This window comes from Salmo salar, chromosome ssa09, assembly GCF_905237065.1.
Source record: "Salmo salar chromosome ssa09, Ssal_v3.1, whole genome shotgun sequence".
Lineage (NCBI taxonomy): Eukaryota > Metazoa > Chordata > Actinopteri > Salmoniformes > Salmonidae > Salmo > Salmo salar.
This window is the reverse complement of record NC_059450.1, coordinates 69,456,757-69,481,354: the sequence shown is the minus strand read 5'-3', so window position 1 is coordinate 69,481,354 and position 24,598 is coordinate 69,456,757. Positions and strand designations below refer to the sequence as shown.

General features: G+C 41.4%; 2 protein-coding genes and 3 non-coding genes across 6 annotated transcripts; 3 read left to right on the top strand and 2 right to left on the bottom strand.

The window, feature by feature from the left end:
- Positions 1-5,283: 5,283 nt before the first annotated feature.
- Positions 5,284-8,482, bottom strand: zgc:92907 (asparagine-linked glycosylation 13 homolog (S. cerevisiae)). Of its 2 annotated transcripts, none has more exons than XM_014212153.2 (4): positions 7,063-8,482; positions 6,755-6,878; positions 6,509-6,647; positions 5,284-6,349 (listed from the first exon to the last, which is right to left on the bottom strand). In XM_014212153.2, the coding sequence occupies exons 1-4, from the start codon at positions 7,141-7,143 to the stop codon at positions 6,238-6,240; spliced, it is 456 nt and encodes a 151-aa protein (XP_014067628.1). In that variant the 5' UTR covers positions 7,144-8,482; the 3' UTR covers positions 5,284-6,237. The 2 variants fall into 2 exon arrangements, with proteins under 2 accessions (XP_014067628.1, NP_001134591.1); NM_001141119.2 differs by having other exon boundaries at positions 5,285-6,349; positions 6,755-6,917; positions 7,063-7,184.
- A 1,428-nt stretch (positions 8,483-9,910) lies between these two features.
- LOC100380837 (RAP2C, member of RAS oncogene family) lies at positions 9,911-13,154 on the bottom strand. Its single transcript, NM_001173959.1, has 3 exons — positions 12,047-13,154; positions 11,346-11,665; positions 9,911-10,600 (listed from the first exon to the last, which is right to left on the bottom strand). Exons 1-2 carry the CDS (start codon positions 12,317-12,319, stop codon positions 11,387-11,389), a joined length of 552 nt encoding a protein of 183 aa, NP_001167430.1. The 5' UTR covers positions 12,320-13,154; the 3' UTR covers positions 9,911-10,600; positions 11,346-11,386.
- Positions 13,155-13,848: 694 nt separating this feature from the next.
- trnaa-agc (transfer RNA alanine (anticodon AGC)) lies at positions 13,849-13,921 on the top strand. The gene has a single exon. It is a non-coding gene; the product is annotated as a tRNA-Ala (tRNA).
- Positions 13,922-17,972: 4,051 nt separating this feature from the next.
- Positions 17,973-18,045, top strand: trnaa-agc (transfer RNA alanine (anticodon AGC)). Its single transcript has one exon. It is a non-coding gene; the product is annotated as a tRNA-Ala (tRNA).
- Positions 18,046-22,098: 4,053 nt separating this feature from the next.
- On the top strand, positions 22,099-22,171 carry trnaa-agc (transfer RNA alanine (anticodon AGC)). Its single transcript has one exon. It is a non-coding gene; the product is annotated as a tRNA-Ala (tRNA).
- The last annotated feature ends 2,427 nt before the right edge of the window (positions 22,172-24,598 follow it).

The following is a 24,598-nucleotide window of genomic DNA, read 5'->3' as shown; positions in this document are numbered from 1 at the left end:
TCAACTGTTCAGAGGAGACTGCGTGAATCAGGACTTCATGGTTGAATTGCTGCAAAGAAACCACTACTGAAGGACACCAGAGACTTGCTTGGGCCAAGAAACACAAGCTATGGACATTAGACGAGTCCAGATTTGAGATTTTTGGTTCCAACCGCTGTGTCTTTGTGAGACGCAGAGTATGTGAAAGGATGATCTCCGCATGTGTGGTTCCCACTGTGAAGCATGGAGGAGGTGTGATGGTGTGGGGGTGTTTTGCTGGTGAAATCATCTGTGATTTATTTAGAATTCAAGGCACATTTAACCAGCATGGCTACCACAGCATTCTTCAGCAATAAGCCATCCCATCTGGTTTGCGCTTAGTGGGACTATCAGTTGTTTTTCAACAGGACAATGACCCAACACACCTCCAGGCTGTGTAAGGGCTATTTGACCAAGAAGGAGTGATGGAGTGCTGCATCAGATGACCTGGCCTCCACAATCACCCGACCTCAACCCAATTGAGATGGATTGGGATAAGTTGGACAGCAGAGTGAAGGACAAGCAGCCAACAAGTGCTCAGCATATGTGGGAACTCTTTCAAGACCGTTGGAAAAGCATTCCAGGTGAAGCTGGTTGAGAGAATGCCAAGGGTGTGCAAAGCTGTCATCAAGGCAAAGGGTGGCTACTTTGAAGAATCTAAAATATATTTGGATTTGTTTAAGACTTTTTTGGTTACTACATTATTCCATGTGTTATTTCATAGTTATGATGTCTTCACTATTATTCTACAATGTAGAAAACTGGGAAAAATAAAGAAAAACCCTTGAATGAGTAGGTGTGTCCAAATTTTTTAATGGTACTGTATATATATTTTTTCTATTTCTATATGCCCAAGTAATTGATGGAGCACAGTCTGTGTGGGTTGTGCCTGAGAGGGCGCCTCCTTGGCTCTGCGGTCCTCCTGAGAGTGGAGCTGTCTGAGACGAGCCCTCTCCAGGCTGTCAGTCTGAGTCTGCAGGCTCTCTAAAACACAAACAAACAGGTTCAACATATATACACACACTAAGACAGAAGGTAATCAAATCCATCCTACAGAAGATACATATGAACTACTTTATGCGAATGCACACACATAATTAACAAGCAGAGTTTATAGTTACTCAGAAGTGCAGGGTCTGGGTTGGCCACTAAGGGGGTGATGGAAACATAGGCACCATCCTTTGGGTTTCCTGATAAGATAAACAAATACTTAAAAACAAAGAAGAGCCATGTATAGATAGAAACTCCTTTTTTGGCAATTATAAATAGTTTCATAGAGGCCTTGTCCACTCTAGTGGTTCTACTTTCAGAGAACTCACGATTAACAGTGCAAAATGTGAGGAAGTAGTCGGCTGGCACACTCCTGAGGCTGCTGGGACAGAAAGAGAAGCTTCAGAGCCCCGTGGTCATCACACAGATCCACCAGCTCTGAAACACACATGCAAATAGATACATTTAAGACAAATCTATCCATCTGCAATGAGAACCAAGACTGGTTGAATATAACATGCTTGGTGTCCATTAGAGATGGCTGTGTGTGATTTACAGCTGATAGCTTTTTGATGGTCACACCCACTCATCAGCAAGCCTCATTAATGTCAGTGCTAATGAGAGGGGTAATGCTAGCATCATTACTGCAGGAGGCTTGCTCTTGGCCTTGCTCTAACGCAGCGTTGAGTGTAGCAGGACCCAGTAGGTGTAAGCAGACACCATTGGAGTTGAGCAGTGTGAAATATTTAACGCCAGCCTCTGGTGAACCCCCCCCACACACCCCCAACCAGATCCATGATTCTCACATCAACACTCTCCATCCACATTCCCTGCTTTAGCTACAACTGTGGCACTAAACTTGGGATATACTCAAGCCCCACCTTGCCTGTAAGAGCAATGGCCTTGGGAACCATTAGCACAGCAGCATTTCAATCAGGAAACTGTCATCATCACCCCACAGGCCTCCATTCCACCCTCCCTGATGTGGTGTTAGTTTTGATGCCAGAGAGCAATCCTACTCCTGCCTATGCCAGCCTTATTACAGTGTGCTGACTAGTGTCATGAGGAGTGAAGGACAAGCTGAATCACACTTACAGACAACACAACAACCGTATCAAGACAATAGCAAATATGAACAATAAACCAAGTCTTATAAAACAGATTTAATTTACACTACATGGCCAAAAGTATGTGGACACTTGCTTGTCGAACATCTCATTCCAAAATCATGGGCATTAATATGGAGTTGGTCCCCCCCTTCGCTGCTATAACAGCCTCCACTCTTCTGGGAAGGCTTTCCACTAGACGTTGGAACATTGCTGCGGGGACTTGCTTCCATTCAGCCACAAGAGCATTAGTGAGGTCGGGCACTGATGTTGGGCAATTAGGCCTGACGCGCAGTTGGCATTCCAATTCATTCCAAAGGTGTTTGATGGAGTTGAGGTCAGGGCTCTGTGCAAGCCAGTCAAGTTCTTCTCAACAAACCATTTCTTTATGGTCATCGTTTTGTGCATGGGGGCATTGTCATGCTGAATAAGGAAAGGGCCTTCCCAAACTGTTGCCACAAAGTTGGAAGCACAGCATCGTCTAGAATGTCATTGCATGCTGTAGCGTTGATTTCCCTTAACTGGAACTAAGGGGCCTAACTCAAACCATTAAAAACAGCCCCAGACCATTATTCCTCCTCCACCAAACTTTACAGTTGGCCCTATGCATTGGGGCAGGTAGCGTTCTTCTGGCATCCGCCAAACCCAGATTTGTCCGTCAGACTGCCAGATGGTGAAGCGTGACTCATCACTCCAGAGAACGCATTTCCACTGCTCCAAAGTCCAATGGTGGCGAGCTTTATACCACTCCAGCCGACGCTTGGCATTGCGCATGGTGATCTTAGTCTTGTGTGCGGCTGCTCGGCCATGGAAACCCATTTCATGAAGGTCCCAATGAACAGTTCTTGTGCTGACTTTGGTTCCAGAGGCAATTTGGAACTCGGTAGTGAGTGTTACAACCGAATGCTAAAGCTATGCTGTTTAGCCCTCGGCGGTCCCGTTCTGTGAGCTTGTGTGGCCGACCACTTCACAGTTGACCGGGGCAGCTCTAGCAGGGCAGAAATTTGACGAACTGACTTGTTGGAAAGGTGGCATCCTATGACGGTGCCACGTTGAAAGTCACTGAGCGCTTCAGTAATGCCATTCTACTGCCAATGTCTGTCTATGGAGATTAAATGGCTGTGTGTCGATTCTATACACCTACCAGCAACGGGTGTGGCTGAAATAACAGAATCCAGTAATTTGAGGGTGTATCCACATACTTTTGTATATATAGTGCATCAAATGATATATATTAGCAATTTGTTCTGTTCATAACAAATAATTAGCATAAGATTTATAATATACTGTATCTACACTCAGTACATTGAGTATTCCAAACATTAGGAACATTTTGTCTTGCCCATTCGCGCACTGAATGGCACACATACATAGACAAACCACGTCTCAGGCTTAAACATCCTTCTTTACGTCTCCTCCCCTTCATCTACACTGATTGAAGTGGATTTAACAAGTGACACCAATAAGCTTTCACCTGGTCAGTCTATGTCATGGAAAGAGCAGGTGTTCTTAATGTTTTGTATACTCAGTGTACATCCATGCTTTTCCTCTCATTTCGAGTTGAAAATATACCCCTTCCACCAGCATCCAATACCTAATCAGCCTGTCTCCAACTAGTTAAAATAGAACATGGCCAGATCAGACCTTTTAACAGACAGTGATTTGGAGGCCCCAGGCACAGGGCAGTCCGAGGTTTTAGTTAGGGATCCATCAATGTGGAAATTCTGGGTGAATACATATTTGATATTTTCTTAATCAAACAACACCTATACTGAACAAAAATATAAATGCAGTGCTATGAAAGGGTGGGATTTTATGTTATTAATTTAATATCAAGCAATACATGGATTACCCTGTTTATTGTTGTCTCAGCCTATTTTGCTTTTCCTAGGGGTTTGAATTATGCCAGCCATTATAGAGTTCTGGGCAAGGGTGAACCGTTTCATGTTTCAGCTTCAGCTTCTTTAGACTGTAGTTATATTGAACAAAAATATGAACGCAACATATAACGTGTTGGTCCCATGTTTCATGAGCTGAAATAAAAGATCCCAGAAATGTTCCATATGCACAAAAAGCTTATTTCTCCAAAATTGTGTGCACAAATGTGTTTACATCCCTGTCAGTGAGCATTTCTCCTTTGCCAAGATAATTAATCAACCTGACAGGTGTGGCATATCAAGAAGCTGATTAAACAGCATGATCATTAATTACACCGGTGCACCTTGTGCTGGGGACAATAAAAGGCCACTTTAAAATGTGCCGTTTTGTCACACAACACAATGACACAGATGTCTCAAGTTGAGGGAGCGTGCAATTGGCATACTGACTGCAACAATGTCCAAAAGAGCTGTTGCCAGATAATTGAATGTTCATTTCTTCACCATCAGCAGTAGATCCAACTGGCCTCACAACCGCAGACCACATGTAACCAAGCCAGCCCAGGACCTCCACATCTGGCTTCTTTACCTGTGGGATCATCTGAAGGGGGGAGGGGTGTTGAGGAGTATTTCTGTCTGTAATAAATCTCTTTGTGGGGAATAACTCATTTAGATAGGCTAGGCTAGGCCTGGCTCCCCAGTGGGTGGGCCTATGCCCTCCCCGGCCCACCAATGGCTGTGCCCCTCCATAAATTAGGGTCTAATGAATTTACATTGTCTGATTTCCTTCTGTGAACTGTAACTCAGTGTAACATTTGAAATTGTTGCATGTTGCATTTATATTTATATAATTAAAAAAATTACAAGTTTATGTAGGTCCTGTGTGGCTCAGTTGGTAGAGCATGGTGTTTGCAACACCAGGGTTGTGGGTTCAATTCCCATGGGGGACCAGTATGGAGAAAAATAATGTATGAAATGTATGCATTCACTACTGTAAGCACCTCTAGATAAGAGTGTCTGCTAAATAATGTAAATGTAATGGCCATTCCAGCACAGATAGAAACTTGGTTGCAGTTTATGTTCATAAAGCTAATAAGAAAATATGTTAAATGACTTGAATATAGGAAATATGTAACAATTTCAATTTGCATCAGAAAGTGAGAATTGTATCAGAAATTGGAAAGTTCAGGAAAACATAAGGGAAGATCATCAGGTATGTAGAAAAAAAAGATGTGTCCTGCAGAGCTTGTGAGTGTCGTAGATGGAAACAAAGAATTTCTTAGCTTCAGGAATGGGGTCATAATAGTTTTTTTTATTGTATTTTTATTCAACTAGGCAAGTCAGTTAAGAACAAATTATTTTTACAATGATGTCCTACACCGGCCAAACCCAAACCAGGACGACACTGGGCCAATTACGCACCGCCCTATGGGACTCCTGATCATGGCCGGTTGTGATACAGCCCGGGATCGAACCAGTGTCCATTGTGACGCCTCTAGCACTGTGATGCAGTGCCTTAGACCGCTGCGCCACTCGGGAGCCCACCGCTCAAAAGCTAGAGGCAAATTCGCAGGAAGATAACAGAATCGGCACTGCTTGTCATAAACAAAGATGGTCACAATTGCTTAATAGCGCATTATTAAACAAAATGATGATGATGTAAGGCCCCAGGCAATTGCCTGAGTTGGTACATACTGATAGGAAAAACTAGAAGCCAGGCACGCGAGGCCCAGGCTACCCTCTGGCCAACCCCACATCCAGTTCATCGCAAAGATGAGGAGAGTATCAGAGAGCAAACATCATAGCCATGGTGATCAACTGTACTGCGCTGATGGAGCGGAAATCACAGAAGATATATGTGGTCGTTGCAGCAGCAGAGAAATATTTTGGGGTGAGAGATTTTAGTGCAGAAGAGCTACAGGAAGTTTTGAGAGAAGGGGTTCCATCCTCCCAGACCGACAGCATGGTGTAGGATTGTTACGGGCCAACGTAGTGGGATGGGGTGGTTAGTTTTTGGTGATAATGTATAGGTGCTGGGTTAGATGGTGGTGCAATTTAAGATTATCCCATTCACCTTCTTTTTTTTTTGTGACCAAAATTTGCAATCCACACTCCGACCTGTGAAAGGCAGTAGGCAACACAGCGTCTAGTCTGCTGGAAAGCCACATGAAGAAGAAGAGCGCAAAACATCTCCAGAGTCCATAATAGAACACTGAGTTGACCTCAAAGACTGCCCTCTGTTGGAATTATTGAACACCAAGGGCCCTGTCCAGGAAATTGGCAAAATGCTTTGGTTGTCCGGGTAAGAAGGGTGAGAGAACAGCAAGGTCCATTGTCTTCAGGGTCTCATTAAGAGTGCTGTGAAATAATTGGAGAGAAAAGGGTATGTTGACCCACTGGATTTCAATCACAGTTTGACAACTCTAGGACTTTATTAGCAGAAATGTACATATACAATATGTCAGATTGACCAAGTGAGTCCTCATGATCAAGTTGCACATGAGGATTTACACTGACCTGGGGGTGCAGTACAGTAGGTGTGAGTCTTGGTGTAGCTGTCTGGCCAGCTCTAGCTGGTGATTGTCCATAAGTTTGTCATTGACCACCACTAGCAGTGGCTTGTCTGCACCAAGGGTCTCCAGACAACTACCTGCCCCTGAAAATACAATACAAGTCATTATAATTCATCAACATCATAGACCAGCACAATAGTATGTTAGTTTAGCTAGTTTGTTTCATTTCTTTAAAAAAATAGATACACACCAGCATGGCTGATAACCAAGTCGGCACATTTGATATTTTCAGCAATGGAATCCTTGAATCGAAATGCCTCTAACGTGAGCTCGTGACAGCTGTCTGAATCTGGGAGAATGGAGCCTTGTCCAACCTGCAGAACCAAATGTTGATAGCCGCGGGCTTTCAACTCCTTCAAGAGAGAGATGCATAACGTTCTAGAAATATAACAATGCGAGGGTATGGCACGACTACTCAAATTATTATTGTCTACTTTTTGAGGACAGTTGGCTAGCTAGCTAACGTTAGTTTCTGTAGCCATCACATATCATACTCACTTGAACAGCTTCAGGGGAAGTAACGCGTTCGATTAGGTCATCAAAGCTTGTTGTTCCTACAGTTACAAATACCCTCTTCATGGTTGCTCATGTATCAAATGTAATTTGCAGTACTTGTACTAAAGATGTCCCATGTGTTTGTTTACAAAATTCAGTAGCCTGACGTCACGTTTTTCTTTCATTTACTTGGCATTTCCGCTAAAGAATACATCACTCTGCCACCTACAGGTTTGGACATGAACTTGCAGTCTAGACATTTTTCTTTCCTAAAAATAAGTGTGGTGGTATTGATCTAACGAAGAAACAGTAGTTTGTCTATGACCATTTTGAAAATGCCTCCAGTAGGTAGGTTTCCATTTAATTGGTGACAGATTTTCTTGCGAATATTCTAACATCCGCATAAAGAAATTATGCGCATTTCCCACTAGTGTGGTGTTTCCACCAAACGGATTTGTTGCCGATAAAAATCAGTGCACTTATGTTTTATTTAACATTTTAACTAGGTAAAGATTAAATAAATAAAACATACATCCACTGATTTTTATCGGCAACAAATACGTTTGGTTGATGATATAGTGCACACGTTTACTTTTTCGCTTAAGTTTTATGTACCGAATAAAAATACAAAGTTAAATGTGTTTCCATCACATTTTCAACTCCACGGTTAGTTTTGTCAAAAAAAACGGTTGTGTTAAATAGAAAACTTTGCCTACTCTGGTCTTTGCACGTGTTTTCTAGCCAACAGCTAGCATATACAGTGCGAGTAGGCTGTGCAGGTTGTTTTGTCTACTACATGATGAGATTATGGATAAAAACTATCATATTGTATCTGGCAAACGGCAGTGAAGCATCGACCATCATGTCACCAGAATAAGACCCTCGCTATATTGGAAGGCAGCATCAAACTCATTACCGTGCACTTTCACCACCCTGTGAAGTTCATCATAATTTATTTAATCTGTAACCTAATAAAGTACATGGTTTCCCGAGTCGTAGTGGGAGGACCACAAGCCGTATCATCGCGACTCCAAATGTACTTCGAGATGATTAACTCAATATTTGCGCATTAAGGCGTTTCCACTGGCATTTCCCGCATAATTGATTTTACCGACACAAAAAGATCCCACCATGTTGAACGAACAAATTATCTGTCGGCATTTATACAATTACGCAGAAACGTCCTGTCTCCATTACAGCTGTTGTGATTTTGTTTAATACAATATTACTTTAGTCGTATAAAAACTGTGGATGGAAACGTTGTTTGACATGTAAAAATACATTTAAAAAAGCCCCCAGAGCTAGATTAACTGCTTTCAAATAATGTAGAGAATGCTGCCCTCTTGTGGCTGATTGTGTAACAGTATTTGGCCTTACTATATGCAACACATAAAACGTTGCAGATAGAAATATACTATATAGAACAGACTATTCTTTCTACATGACAGAAACTCATGTTCTACCACATATTCAGAATGGCCCAACCTCAAGGCCACTCAAGTCGGGTCATTTGAATATTGAGCCAGCTCAAAAAGTGCCAGTTCTCATTATGTGCAATGGAAGGACAGACAGCAATTTGCATAAAGTGTTTGTTTAAAAAAAAATGTGAAGTAGGAAACGATATTCAATATATAGTGTGTTTCAGTCTGTAATGAAGTCTAAACCAGAAATGTAAGACCATTTCAATCAGCATACCAAACTTGTGACCACATGATCAGGTCAGGGTCCTTCAATCTTAGTATCAAATTTGTACTATTTGGCAGTAATTGTGTTGAAGAGTTGAAAGTATGAGACTGAATGACCACACAGAAACCAACATAAGACTGAAATCATTTAAGGCTCTGTTAATTCAAAACTTACAACAAAAAACTCACTGTAAAGTCAAAAAAAGCTAACCCAAAAGCAAGTATAAAAGAAAACTTTGATTGGATAACAATGTAATTAGATATTTTAATAAATAGGTTATGAGAAACTTACAAAAAAATATATAATATAAAAAAGTTAGTTTAGGGCCAGAATTTGATCAAACCATGTAACATGACAGTCATCATCCAAATGCCGAGGAACCTATATCTAAAGCAACCACACAGCTGTAATCAGAAAACAAACATGGATGTGCTCTACAGTCAACTCAATGTGAATGTCTCATGCTTAGGGGCACATTGACCTGGCTTGACCACACCCGTCGGGAAAAAAATGAAAATTGGTCTGCTTCTATGGCCACCATACAGTTGGTTTTAGGCCCTATAAAGCAGTGTTTCCCCACTCCAGCCCTCAAGTCAACTAATCATTAAGCCCTCATTAAACATTTTTCCAACCACTCTTTTCGCGAGTAAAGTCATACTGTATTAAAACAAAAACATCACGACAGCTGTAATGGAAACAGGAAGCGTCAGTACAATTTTTATAAATGCAGACAGACAATTCGTTAATTCGACATGGTGGGCTCTTTCTGGGCTGGTAAAATGTATTGTGAGAAATAGCGGTGGAAACCCCTTTATGCGCAAATATTGATATAATAACCATCATATCGAAGTCAACTTGGAGTCACGCGATGATGTGGTCCTCCCACTCCCACTCGAGAAACCATGCAGTTTATTAGGCTACAGATTAAATAATTGATGAATGTCACAGTGTGGTGAAAGTGCAAGGTGATCTTGATGTTCCTTCCCAATAAAAAACAAGGGTGTGATTCTGGTGACATGATGATCGATGCAAAAAAAATGTTTTTGTTATTCATAATAATGTAATGTAATGTAGACTAGCCTACCTGTGGTCTGTTAGCTAGAGTGCACGTGCCAAGACCAGAGTTGGCACATTTGCTATTTAACACAACAGTTGACAAAACTAACACGTTGAACTTTTGATTTTTATTCCGTACATGAAAACGGTTGCAGAAAAGTACATTGTGTGTGCACTACGTCATCACGCAGTGATTTCTATCTGGAACAAGTCCGTTTATGAAAATCTGTCGCCAATTGGTCGGAAACCTAGCTAACGACTTCAAATCAGGTGTTTTGGTAAACACTGCTGTAGAGCACAGCAATCATATATTTACCACGGTTTGATTGAATTCTGTCCCGAGGCCCAAACCTGTATAATGGCTGTTATCGCTTCAAAATTAGATACCAGATTTAACAAACCAATTCCAGTACAAAGTAAAACTAGTGGATATAATGACTGAGCAGCTTCAAAAAGGGACACTGTGGTCCCGAGCAGATCACTGCTCATTGCCCCAGCACTCCCCAACCCCAAATGAGAAAATAGAAATCCATAGACAACCCTTCATCCTCATAAATCTGTCCTATACACATTGAAAAGTAGGTCTTCCCTGGGCCTAAACCATGAAGGCCAGTGAGTCTGCAGGTGAATGTGTTCCACAGTCAAGATATCAAAGGTTGGGCAGGCTCAAGACTCCCTTGAATTGGCTCATGAACAGACAGAAATCTGCCCTCTGGTAAGTAATACTGCCAGCTGGAGAGGTCAGAAGGTGTGATGGCGCTGAAGTGGTTCCTGGGGTCATAGGTCATCAAAGCAGGAACTTTACAACAATGGAAAAAGAAAATGTACTGTGTTACTGAGAGTAGAGGAAAGACTGAAAACAATAGGTGTTGAGACACTCGTAGATATGAAGATATGACTAAGTAATTAACACCTTTACAATTAAGGAAATGAGCATTTCACCAATATGTAAACTGTGAAACTCAGTTACAACGACAACTACCTCAATGTGTATGTCTGTGTGTCTGCTGTATGGGTGGGGAAGTTACTTCTCACAGTGAAGAAAATCTGCTTCCTGTTTTGGAACATCAATTTATATTCAGGATGTTGCGTTTTCCTTTTTCTTTGTCTGGGATCTGCCCTCTCTTGCTCACAGGTCGCTCGTCTCTCTGCTTGTACATAACCATTCACTTCCCTCACTCCTCTTTTCCGCCCCTGTGCTCACTGCTCAGACAGTTGGCTTCTTCACGCCACATTCTTTGTCTGATCTAATGATAACAGGCTAAACCAACGGTTTTATCAGTCCGTGCAGCAAACCCCCTTTCCGTCTGCTTCTTCTAACAGCTGTCATATGGTTCCATTTGTGCCACCCCTGATCCTCTCATCTCCCTGCACATTTTTGTACATGCATTACAAACTCTGCACTGCTGCTATCCATGCCCATATGTCTATTGACAACATGTGAATTCTTGCCCGTTGTCAGTGAAAAGCCTATCAGTGTGCATTATCACTTCTTAGTGTTACTATGTGTGTGGAGGGTGAAGTATAGTGCTTCAGCCTCTTACCTGGGGGAGAGTTGTGGAGAGGACAGTGTCCCCCTACTCCTTTACTGCACCACACAGGCCGTGCAGCACTGCTCCTGTTTCTCTGGCAGCGTAGCATAGTTCATCTGACGGACGATCTCAGCAAACAGCTCGTCCACCATGGTCTTGCTCTTGGCTGAGGTCTCGATGAAGGGGCAGCCCCACTCCTGAGCCAGGGCCCGACCGTCTGCACCTGCAACCTCCCTCTCAGACTCCAGGTCCACCTTGTTGCCCACCAGGATCAGTGGCACCTTCTCAAAGCGCTTGACCCGCACTATCTGGTCTCGCATCGGCCTGATGTCCTGGAGTTAGGGATGGATAGAAAGGATATTCTCAGGAACTGTGGAAAAACGTTTGTGCAACAACTATTGCTGCATAGCTCTTCGATGAATATCAATGAGTTAAGTAGAAGCCCATTGGCCATTCTTCCAACCTGTTGAGCTTATAGAATTTTGGACTTAGCCCATAGTTGTAGGGATTAAGGCTATGGCTGGATCTCTCTAGTTGGTTCCTGATTTGTCAACAATGGGGTTACAACTAAAAATGATACAAGACAACTGAGATTGCTCAGTAGGCCCATTTAAAACATGGGTACAGTGCATCTTGATAGCTGGTGATGCTAGTAAGAGAGATGCTCCTTGACATGTGGGCAGGTATTGGTAACAGGTAGTAAGGGCCTTTACCTGAAAAGACTGTTGATTGACGAGACTGTAGACAAGTATGAAACCCTGGCCGTTCTTGATGTACAGGTCCCTCATGGAGGCGAACTGTTCTGTCCCTGCCGTGTCAAGGATCTCCAACACCGAAGGCGACGAGTCCACTTCAATCTCTTTCCGATAGAAGTCCTCAATTGTAGGGTCATATTTTTCGATGAACGTGCCCGTGACAAACTGGACAGTCAGCGCGGACTTGCCAACGCCTCCGCTTCCCAACACAACCACTTTGTACTCCTTCATTAGGGTGCACGAGCTTGTCCTGGGCTACTTAGCTGGCTAGCTGGATTGTTATATCCTTTGACAACATTAAATCAAGCAAAACTTGAAAGCACTCCTCTGCAAACTAACAAGTGAACCTCAGTTAAAATGTTAACACGTATGCTTAACAATTGGCAAACATACAAGAAGTTAAAACAAACACAAATCTGGTTAAATACAGATTTGGACTGAGTAAGCTAGCTAGCAAAGTTGGCTAAATCCACAACGCCCCTCCATGCTCGCTCACGATAAGGAGCCTTATGCCAAATCCTACACAGACAATAAATATACCTTGGGCAGTAGTTGCTTTAATCTGCCCCAAAACGGCGCATTAGCTGGCTTGGTGGCTAACTAGATAAGACGCACAATACGATAATGATTTCCTATTGTCTCCATTTTTGGAGAGCATGTGAATGTGGCTCGCTCACATACTGTTCCACATCATAAACAATACCGGTGCCGCAAAAGCGCAATGCCAACGTCTGCCACGGAGGGTCCCTGGCCTTATCCCGAGCGGGCTGCACTTAGCAGCCAGATAGCGTTTAAGAACCTTGGGCTGGAGTTTTAGTCCAATGCTGTCCACAGTACACTGCTTGCGGTTTAGGATGAGAAGGTGGAAGACCTCCCACTCCCTTCCCTAATTTCGTCCTCACGGCCTCTCCCTACTGATACTGCCTCACCCTCGCGACCACCACTGAGCTGTAATGGAACCGAGTATGTTAGCAGCTCGTATTTTCTTTCCAAATCTATAAAATGAGGGAGCACCAAATTTATGCTGCGAATACTATATGTTCTAGTCCTCAGCAGGGACATTAAAACGATACACGACAATGCAAAATGCAGGCCATAATGTAAAGGAATGACCATGGTGGGGAATGTGCAATTTAATTGGTCCTTGAAGAGCCATTGGCATTCCCATTGGTTAAACTATGACTTCAGGCGGGACAGTAGATCGAAACGTTTGAACGTTTAGAATTTGCACATAGAAATGGCCTGCATAGAACGGAACTTTCAGGATTAAGTTTCAACATTTAGTGAGCTATTTACAGAAACGATATGTGTTATTGGCAAGAAATAATTTGTCTGATATGTCATATATTTTGTATGTGTATTTATAAGTGTGCTCAAGCTTTTCCCCAGTAGGTGGATTGGGAGACTGCAAACATTGATGTGAATTTGTGTTCTCATCTGCTTTTTTGGACCTCTTTTTCTGGATGTTGTTGCTCTGGATTCTTTTACTTATGACTGTAAGGTTGACATCTGTTGATCAGCGTATCAGCCATGCCACAGAGCATAGTCAATGGGCTAGGGGACAAAACAAAACAGATACCCAGATGACCACTCGAGTGAAACTAACTTCGAACAGGGACACAGACACACTGCTACATTGCCTTTCTCATTATACAATGAAAAAACCCCGAATAATACCAAATACAAAAAAAGACCTTTTTATTTATTCAAGAAAAAAGTGGGGACCTTAATACTGTACAACATACTAGTGCATACAAGCAGGGGGATTAGCTCAAATGGTAGAGCGCTCGCTTAGCATGCGAGAGGTAGCGGGATCGATGCCCGCATCCTCCAATTATTTAGTTTGGTTCAATCAGCACACATTGTTGTTGTAGCTCTGCACTGATTTAACTAATCGAAGGATTAGTTAACAAATTGAATCAAGTGTGCTTGTCTGGCTCTAAAATGTAAATGTCTATTGTTGGGGGTTCCCGAGGACTACAGTTGGGAAACACGAGTGGAAGGTAGAGCATGGTGACGAGTTGAAATATGAATTCAGAACAGACCTATCGGTAGACGATGCTATCATGGCTTTTAATAACATATTAGGCTAAGTAGTGTTTTATACTATGTACTTTCAATTGTTTTGAGTTGATGACATATTTCTCATGCAGTGTTTTAATAGGATTATTTAGGGACAGTTCAAAAGTTACTGGGTGACTGGGGGCTTGTAACTCTCAAACTCTAGGGGTGTTTCTCCAAACATACTACGATGCTCCACACTCATGCTCCGATTGTATTCTCCACTACATTCTTTTGAGTACGTTCTTTGTGAGGTCAAGAGTGAGGAGAATGCATAAAACAATACATTTAAGAAGCACTCGCACTCCCCCTACTGTATTACCTCACGCTTCACCGCCCCATTCGCTGAACCTCCTTCCAGCCAGGACAATGTCAACAATAGACGAAACAAGATATACACAAAGCAAACGTTTGACTTCATAATTATCAGCTAAATATGTGAATCGTAATAATTTAGCTAGCCAGATAGTTAAACAGGAAAAAATGGCCTAAAACTAATATTATGCAAGATAGATGTCAATTCTTCATGGTTACAGTAGCTAGCTAACAATTCGTTGTGGCTATCAGCTAGCCAGTCAGCCCTATTGACTAATTATGGGCTTGCGATATAAGGTACGTAGGCAGGTAAACATGCCGAACAATACCAAATGACTCATGAACCATTAAGAGAGATCACAATTTTAGTGCTTTATTAAAAGGTAAAACAAAAATAACAGGAGTTATACATATATTTCTATCTCTATATTGAAAATAATTGGTATGTAGCACAAATCTCTAGCACATACAAGTGCGAGCAAAATATCTGAAGTGAACTGCCTTACTGCCTCAACTCCTCTAACTACAGACTCCATCACACTCCATCTTATTATTATCATCTGAAGCTGTGGAAGCCATCGGCCAAGTATGTACCAGATCACCTTGAATTTATTTTCGTTTCTAAAGCTACTTTGAGATTCTGTGTGTAATGAAAAGTGCTATATAGAATAAATCATTATTATTATTAGTTATCCTACAGGGGAGGAGGAGCCCTTGTCATAATGGCTTTGCGATATGATGGACAGCCTTCTTTTCGCTACTAAACAGGTCCTAATATCTTAGTCTCTGTGCCAGTTCATTCTCTCTTTTGCCTTTGTTGTGGCAAGCAGAAACACACTGGAATTTAGGAAATCCCACCAAACCACCTAATTATTACTTAAATTAAAGGGACAAATTCTGTGGTCGCTTGGGGTAATGCAACAATCCCCTTTCGTTATCACATGTAGGCACATGTGTAGTTTATGAGACAGATCTTTGATTTAGTAGCTGTTCATTTGTTAGTAAATGTTGGGAGCTGTGCCTCTATTTATTCTACTGGAAGGCTGTCCTCTCCTCTGCTTACAGTAGAAAGGCCTTGGACCGACCCACTGAGACGCAGTGAGCATAAGAACGACAAAAGACAGGAAAACAGTGAACATGTTCGGGCGACCAACATGCATTTATTTCCCCACGATCATCTGATCCTGATGTTATTCCACAGACAGCCAGCAGGGGGAACTCCAGACTCACAAGTTTTTCTGCTAACCCCAAACTCACTAACCATACAATACAACTATTTCCACCACTAGGCTTACTGCAGTCACTGCTTCAACCGTTACTGAACGACCATGAAAAATACTTTTAGACAGCTGAAGCAAGCATACTTTATAAAAAAGTATCCTTTCTTGTTGACGAGGGATTTGGCAGTGCGGTCATTGAGATTTCATACTTCTTACTGGATGCACAGCGGGATTAGCTCAAATGGTAGAGCGCTCGCTTAGCATGCGAGAGGTAGCGGGATCGATGCCCCCATCCTCCAATTATTTAGTTTGGTTCAATCAGCACACATTGTTGTTGTACCTCTGGACTGATTTAACTAATCGAAGGATTAGTTAACAAATTGAATCAAGTGTGCTTGTCTGGCTCTAAAATGTAAATGTCTATTGTTGGGGGTTCCCGAGGACTACAGTTGGGAAACACGAGTGGAAGGTAGAGCATGGTGACGAGTTGAAATATGAATTCAGAACAGACCTATCGGTAGACGATGCTATCATGGCTTTTAATAACATATTAGGCTAAGTAGTGTTTTATACTATGTACTTTCAATTGTTTTGAGTTGATGACATATTTCTCATGCAGTGTTTTAATAGGATTATTTAGGGACAGTTCAAAAGTTACTGGGTGACTGGGGGCTTGTAACTCTCAAACTCTAGGGGTGTTTCTCCAAACATACTACGATGCTCCACACTCATGCTCCGATTGTATTCTCCACTACATTCTTTTGAGTACGTTCTTTGTGAGGTCAAGAGTGAGGAGAATGCATAAAACAATACATTTAAGAAGCACTCGCACTCCCCCTACTGTATTACCTCACGCTTCACCGCCCCATTCGCTGAACCTCCTTCCAGCCAGGACAATGTCAACAATAGACGAAACAAGATATACACAAAGCAAACGTTTGACTTCATAATTATCAGCTAAATATGTGAATCGTAATAATTTAGCTAGCCAGATAGTTAAACAGGAAAAAATGACCTAAAACTAATATTATGCAAGATAGATGTCAATTCTTCATGGTTACAGTAGCTAGCTAACAATTCGTTGTGGCTATCAGCTAGCCAGTCAGCCCTATTGACTAATTATGGGCTTGCGATATAAGGTACGTAGGCAGGTAAACATGCCGAACAATACCAAATGACTCATGAACCATTAAGAGAGATCACAATTTTAGTGCTTTATTAAAAGGTAAAACAAAAATAACAGGAGTTATACATATATTTCTATCTCTATATTGAAAATAATTGGTATGTAGCACAAATCTCTAGCACATACAAGTGCGAGCAAAATATCTGAAGTGAACTGCCTTACTGCCTCAACTCCTCTAACTACAGACTCCATCACTCTCCATCTTATTATTATCATCTGAAGCTGTGGAAGCCATCGGCCAAGTATGTACCAGATCACCTTGAATTTATTTTCGTTTTTAAAGCTACTTTGAGATTCTGTGTGTAATGAAAAGTGCTATATAGAATAAATCATTATTATTATTAGTTATCCTACAGGGGAGGAGGAGCCCTTGTCATAATGGCTTTGCGATATGATGGACAGCCTTCTTTTCGCTACTAAACAGGTCCTAATATCTTAGTCTCTGTGCCAGTTCATTCTCTCTTTTGCCTTTGTTGTGGCAAGCAGAAACACACTGGAATTTAGGAAATCCCACCAAACCACCTAATTATTACTTAAATTAAAGGGACAAATTCTGTGGTCGCTTGGGGTAATGCAATAATCCCCTTTCGTTATCACATGTAGGCACATGTGTAGTTTAGGAGACAGATCTTTGATTTAGTAGCTGTTCATTTGTTAGTAAATGTTGGGAGCTGTGCCTCTATTTATTCTACTGGAAGGCTGTCCTCTCCTCTGCTTACAGTAGAAAGGCCTTGGACCGACCCACTGAGACGCAGTGAGCATAAGAACGACAAAAGACAGGAAAACAGTGACCATGTTCGGGCGACCAACATGCATTTATTTCCCCACGATCATCTGATCCTGATGTTATTCCACAGACAGCCAGCAGGGGGAACTCCAGACTCACAAGTTTTTCTGCTAACCCCAAACTCACTAACCATACAATACAACTATTTCCACCACTAGGCTTACTGCAGTCACTGCTTCAACCGTTACTGAACGACCATGAAAAATACTTTTAGACAGCTGAAGCAAGCATACTTTATAAAAAAGTATCCTTTCTTGTTGACGAGGGATTTGGCAGTGCGGTCATTGAGATTTCATACTTCTTACTGGATGCACAGGGGGATTAGCTCAAATGGTAGAGCGCTCGCTTAGCATGCGAGAGGTAGCGGGATCGATGCCCGCATCCTCCAATTATTTAGTTTGGTTCAATCAGCACACATTGTTGTTGTAGCTCTGCACTGATTTAACTAATCCAAGGATTAGTTAACAAATTGAATCAAGTGTGCTTGTCTGGCTCTAAAATGTAAATGTCTATTGTTGGGGGTTCCCGAGGACTACAGTTGGGAAACACGAGTGGAAGGTAGAGCATGGTGACGAGTTGAAATATGAATTCAGAACAGACCTATCGGTAGACGATGCTATCATGGCTTTTAATAACATATTAGGCTAAGTAGTGTTTTATACTATGTACTTTCAATTGTTTTGAGTTGATGACATATTTCTCATGCAGTGTTTTAATAGGATTATTTAGGGACAGTTCAAAAGTTACTGGGTGACTGGGGGTTTGTAACTCTCAAACTCTAGGGGTGTTTCTCCAAACATACTACGATGCTCCACACTCATGCTCCGATTGTATTCTCCACTACATTCTTTTGAGTACGTTCTTTGTGAGGTCAAGAGTGAGGAGAATGCATAAAACAATACATTTAAGAAGCACTCGCACTCCCCCTACTGTATTACCTCACGCTTCACCGCCCCATTCGCTGAACCTCCTTCCAGCCAGGACAATGTCAACAATAGACGAAACAAGATATACACAAAGCAAACGTTTGACTTCATAATTATCAGCTAAATATGTGAATCGTAATAATTTAGCTAGCCAGATAGTTAAACAGGAAAAAATGACCTAAAACTAATATTATGCAAGATAGATGTCAATTCTTCATGGTTACAGTAGCTAGCTAACAATTCGTTGTGGCTATCAGCTAGCCAGTCAGCCCTATTGACTAATTATGGGCTTGCGATATAAGGTACGTATGCAGGTAAACATGCCGAACAATACCAAATGACTCATGAACCATTAAGAGAGATCACAATTTTAGTGCTTTATTAAAAGGTAAAACAAAAATAACAGGAGTTATACATATATTTCTATCTCTATATTGAAAATAATTGGTATGTAGCACAAATCTCTAGCACATACAAGTGCGAGCAAAATATCTGAAGTGAACTGCCTTACTGCCTCAACTCCTCTAACTACAGACTCCATCACTCTCCATCTTATTATTATCATCTGAAGCTGTGGAAGCCATCGGCCAAGTATGTACCAGATCACCTTGAATTTATTTTCGTTTCTAAAGCTACTTTGAGATTCTGTGTGTAATGAAAAGTGCTATATAGAATAAATCATTATTATTATTAGTTATCCTACAGGGGAGGAGGAGCCCTTGTCATAATGGCTTTGCGATATGATGGACAGCCTTCTTTTCGCTACTAAACAGGTCCTAATATCTTAGTCTCTGTGCCAGTTCATTCTCTCTTTTGCCTTTGTTGTGGCAAGCAGAAACACACTGGAATTTAGGAAATCCCACCAAACCACCTAATTATTACTTAAATTAAAGGGACAAATTCTGTGGTCGCTTGGGGTAATGCAACAATCCCCTTTTCGTTATCACATGTAGGCACATGTGTAGTTTATGAGACAGATCTTTGATTTAGTAGCTGTTCATTTGTTAGTAAATGTTGGGAGCTGTGCCTCTATTTATTCTACTGGAAGGCTGTCCTCTCCTCTGCTTACAGTAGAAAGGCCTTGGACCGACCCACTGAGACGCAGTGAGCATAAGAACGACAAAAGACAGGAAAACAGTGAACATGTTCGGGCGACCAACATGCATTTATTTCCCCACGATCATCTGATCCTGATGTTATTCCACAGACAGCCAGCAGGGGGAACTCCAGACTCACAAGTTTTTCTGCTAACCCCAAACTCACTAACCATACAATACAACTATTTCCACCACTAGGCTTACTGCAGTCACTGCTTCAACCGTTACTGAACGACCATGAAAAATACTTTTAGACAGCTGAAGCAAGCATACTTTATAAAAAAGTATCCTTTCTTGTTGACGAGGGATTTGGCAGTGGGGTCATTGAGATTTCATACTTCTTACTGGATGCACAGCGGGATTAGCTCAAATGGTAGAGCGCTCGCTTAGCATGCGAGAGGTAGCGGGATCGATGCCCCCATCCTCCAATTATTTAGTTTGGTTCAATCAGCACACATTGTTGTTGTACCTCTGGACTGATTTAACTAATCGAAGGATTAGTTAACAAATTGAATCAAGTGTGCTTGTCTGGCTCTAAAATGTAAATGTCTATTGTTGGGGGTTCCCGAGGACTACAGTTGGGAAACACAAGTGGAAGATAGAGCATGGTGACGAGTTGAAATATGAATTCAGAACAGACCTATCGGTAGACGATGCTATCATGGCTTTTAATAACATATTAGGCTAAGTAGTGTTTTATACTATGTACTTTCAATTGTTTTGAGTTGATGACATATTTCTCATGCAGTGTTTTAATAGGATTATTTAGGGACAGTTCAAAAGTTACTGGGTGACTGGGGGCTTGTAACTCTCAAACTCTAGGGGTGTTTCTCCAAACATACTACGATGCTCCACACTCATGCTCCGATTGTATTCTCCACTACATTCTTTTGAGTACGTTCTTTGTGAGGTCAAGAGTGAGGAGAATGCATAAAACAATACATTTAAGAAGCACTCGCACTCCCCCTACTGTATTACCTCACGCTTCACCGCCCCATTCGCTGAACCTCCTTCCAGCCAGGACAATGTCAACAATAGACGAAACAAGATATACACAAAGCAAACGTTTGACTTCATAATTATCAGCTAAATATGTGAATCGTAATAATTTAGCTAGCCAGATAGTTAAACAGGAAAAAATGACCTAAAACTAATATTATGCAAGATAGATGTCAATTCTTCATGGTTACAGTAGCTAGCTAACAATTCGTTGTGGCTATCAGCTAGCCAGTCAGCCCTATTGACTAATTATGGGCTTGCGATATAAGGTACGTAGGCAGGTAAACATGCCGAACAATACCAAATGACTCATGAACCATTAAGAGAGATCACAATTTTAGTGCTTTATTAAAAGGTAAAACAAAAATAACAGGAGTTATACATATATTTCTATCTCTATATTGAAAATAATTGGTATGTAGCAGAAATCTCTAGCACATACAAGTGCGAGCAAAATATCTGAAGTGAACTGCCTTACTGCCTCAACTCCTCTAACTACAGACTCCATCACTCTCCATCTTATTATTATCATCTGAAGCTGTGGAAGCCATCGGCCAAGTATGTACCAGATCACCTTGAATTTATTTTCGTTTCTAAAGCTACTTTGAGATTCTGTGTGTAATGAAAAGTGCTATATAGAATAAATCATTATTATTATTAGTTATCCTACAGGGGAGGAGGAGCCCTTGTCATAATGGCTTTGCGATATGATGGACAGCCTTCTTTTCGCTACTAAACAGGTCCTAATATCTTAGTCTCTGTGCCAGTTCATTCTCTCTTTTGCCTTTGTTGTGGCAAGCAGAAACACACTGGAATTTAGGAAATCCCACCAAACCACCTAATTATTACTTAAATTAAAGGGACAAATTCTGTGGTCGCTTGGGGTAATGCAACAATCCCCTTTTCGTTATCACATGTAGGCACATGTGTAGTTTATGAGACAGATCTTTGATTTAGTAGCTGTTCATTTGTTAGTAAATGTTGGGAGCTGTGCCTCTATTTATTCTACTGGAAGGCTGTCCTCTCCTCTGCTTACAGTAGAAAGGCCTTGGACCGACCCACTGAGACGCAGTGAGCATAAGAACGACAAAAGACAGGAAAACAGTGACCATGTTCGGGCGACCAACATGCATTTATTTCCCCACGATCATCTGATCCTGACGTTATTCCACAGACAGCCAGCAGGGGGAACTCCAGACTCACAAGTTTTTCTGCTAACCCCAAACTCACTAACCATACAATACAACTATTTCCACCACTAGGCTTACTGCAGTCACTGCTTCAACCGTTACTGAACGACCATGAAAAATACTTTTAGACAGCTGAAGCAAGCATACTTTATAAAAAAGTATCCTTTCTTGTTGACGAGGGATTTGGCAGTGCGGTCATTGAGATTTCATACTTCTTACTGGATGCACAGGGGGATTAGCTCAAATGGTAGAGCGCTCGCTTAGCATGCGAGAGGTAGCGGGATCGATGCCCGCATCCTCCAATTATTTAGTTTGGTTCAATCAGCACACATTGTTGTTGTAGCTCTGCACTGATTTAACTAATCGAAGGATTAGTTAACAAATTGAATCAAGTGTGCTTGTCTGGCTCTAAAATGTAAATGTCTATTGTTGGGGGTTCCCGAGGACTACAGTTGGGAAACACGAGTGGAAGGTAGAGCATGGTGACGAGTTGAAATATGAATTCAGAACAGACCTATCGGTAGACGATGCTATCATGGCTTTTAATAACATATTAGGCTAAGTAGTGTTTTATACTATGTACTTTCAATTGTTTTGAGTTGATGACATATTTCTCATGCAGTGTTTTAATAGGATTATTTAGGGACAGTTCAAAAGTTACTGGGTGACTGGGGGCTTGTAACTCTCAAACTCTAGGGGTGTTTCTCCAAACATACTACGATGCTCCACACTCATGCTCCGATTGTATTCTCCACTACATTCTTTTGAGTACGTTCTTTGTGAGGTCAAGAGTGAGGAGAATGCATAAAACAATACATTTAAGAAGCACTCGCACTCCCCCTACTGTATTACCTCACGCTTCACCGCCCCATTCGCTGAACCTCCTTCCAGCCAGGACAATGTCAACAATAGACGAAACAAGATATACACAAAGCAAACGTTTGACTTCATAATTATCAGCTAAATATGTGAATCGTAATAATTTAGCTAGCCAGATAGTTAAACAGGAAAAAATGGCCTAAAACTAATATTATGCAAGATAGATGTCAATTCTTCATGGTTACAGTAGCTAGCTAACAATTCGTTGTGGCTATCAGCTAGCCAGTCAGCCCTATTGACTAATTATGGGCTTGCGATATAAGGTACGTAGGCAGGTAAACATGCCGAACAATACCAAATGACTCATGAACCATTAAGAGAGATCACAATTTTAGTGCTTTATTAAAAGGTAAAACAAAAATAACAGGAGTTATACATATATTTCTATCTCTATATTGAAAATAATTGGTATGTAGCACAAATCTCTAGCACATACAAGTGCGAGCAAAATATCTGAAGTGAACTGCCTTACTGCCTCAACTCCTCTAACTACAGACTCCATCACTCTCCATCTTATTATTATCATCTGAAGCTGTGGAAGCCATCGGCCAAGTATGTACCAGATCACCTTGAATTTATTTTCGTTTCTAAAGCTACTTTGAGATTCTGTGTGTAATGAAAAGTGCTATATAGAATAAATCATCATTATTATTAGTTATCCTACAGGGGAGGAGGAGCCCTTGTCATAATGGCTTTGCGATATGATGGACAGCCTTCTTTTCGCTACTAAACAGGTCCTAATATCTTAGTCTCTGTGCCAGTTCATTCTCTCTTTTGCCTTTGTTGTGGCAAGCAGAAACACACTGGAATTTAGGAAATCCCACCAAACCACCTAATTATTACTTAAATTAAAGGGACAAATTCTGTGGTCGCTTGGGGTAATGCAACAATCCCCTTTTCGTTATCACATGTAGGCACATGTGTAGTTTATGAGACAGATCTTTGATTTAGTAGCTGTTCATTTGTTAGTAAATGTTGGGAGCTGTGCCTCTATTTATTCTACTGGAAGGCTGTCCTCTCCTCTGCTTACAGTAGAAAGGCCTTGGACCGACCCACTGAGACGCAGTGAGCATAAGAACGACAAAAGACAGGAAAACAGTGACCATGTTCGGGCGACCAACATGCATTTATTTCCCCACGATCATCTGATCCTGATGTTATTCCACAGACAGCCAGCAGGGGGAACTCCAGACTCACAAGTTTTTCTGCTAACCCCAAACTCACTAACCATACAATACAACTATTTCCACCACTAGGCTTACTGCAGTCACTGCTTCAACCGTTACTGAACGACCATGAAAAATACTTTTAGACAGCTGAAGCAAGCATACTTTATAAAAAAGTATCCTTTCTTGTTGACGAGGGATTTGGCAGTGCGGTCATTGAGATTTCATACTTCTTACTGGATGCACAGAGGATTAGCTCAAATGGTAGAGCGCTCGCTTAGCATGCGAGAGGTAGCGGGATCGATGCCCCCATCCTCCAATTATTTAGTTTGGTTCAATCAGCACACATTGTTGTTGTAGCTCTGGACTGATTTAACTAATCGAAGGATTAGTTAACAAATTGAATCAAGTGTGCTTGTCTGGCTCTAAAATGTAAATGTCTATTGTTGGGGGTTCCCGAGGACTACAGTTGGGAAACACGAGTGGAAGATAGAGCATGGTGACGAGTTGAAATATGAATTCAGAACAGACCTATCGGTAGACGATGCTATCATGGCTTTTAATAACATATTAGGCTAAGTAGTGTTTTATACTATGTACTTTCAATTGTTTTGAGTTGATGACATATTTCTCATGCAGTGTTTTAATAGGATTATTTAGGGACAGTTCAAAAGTTACTGGGTG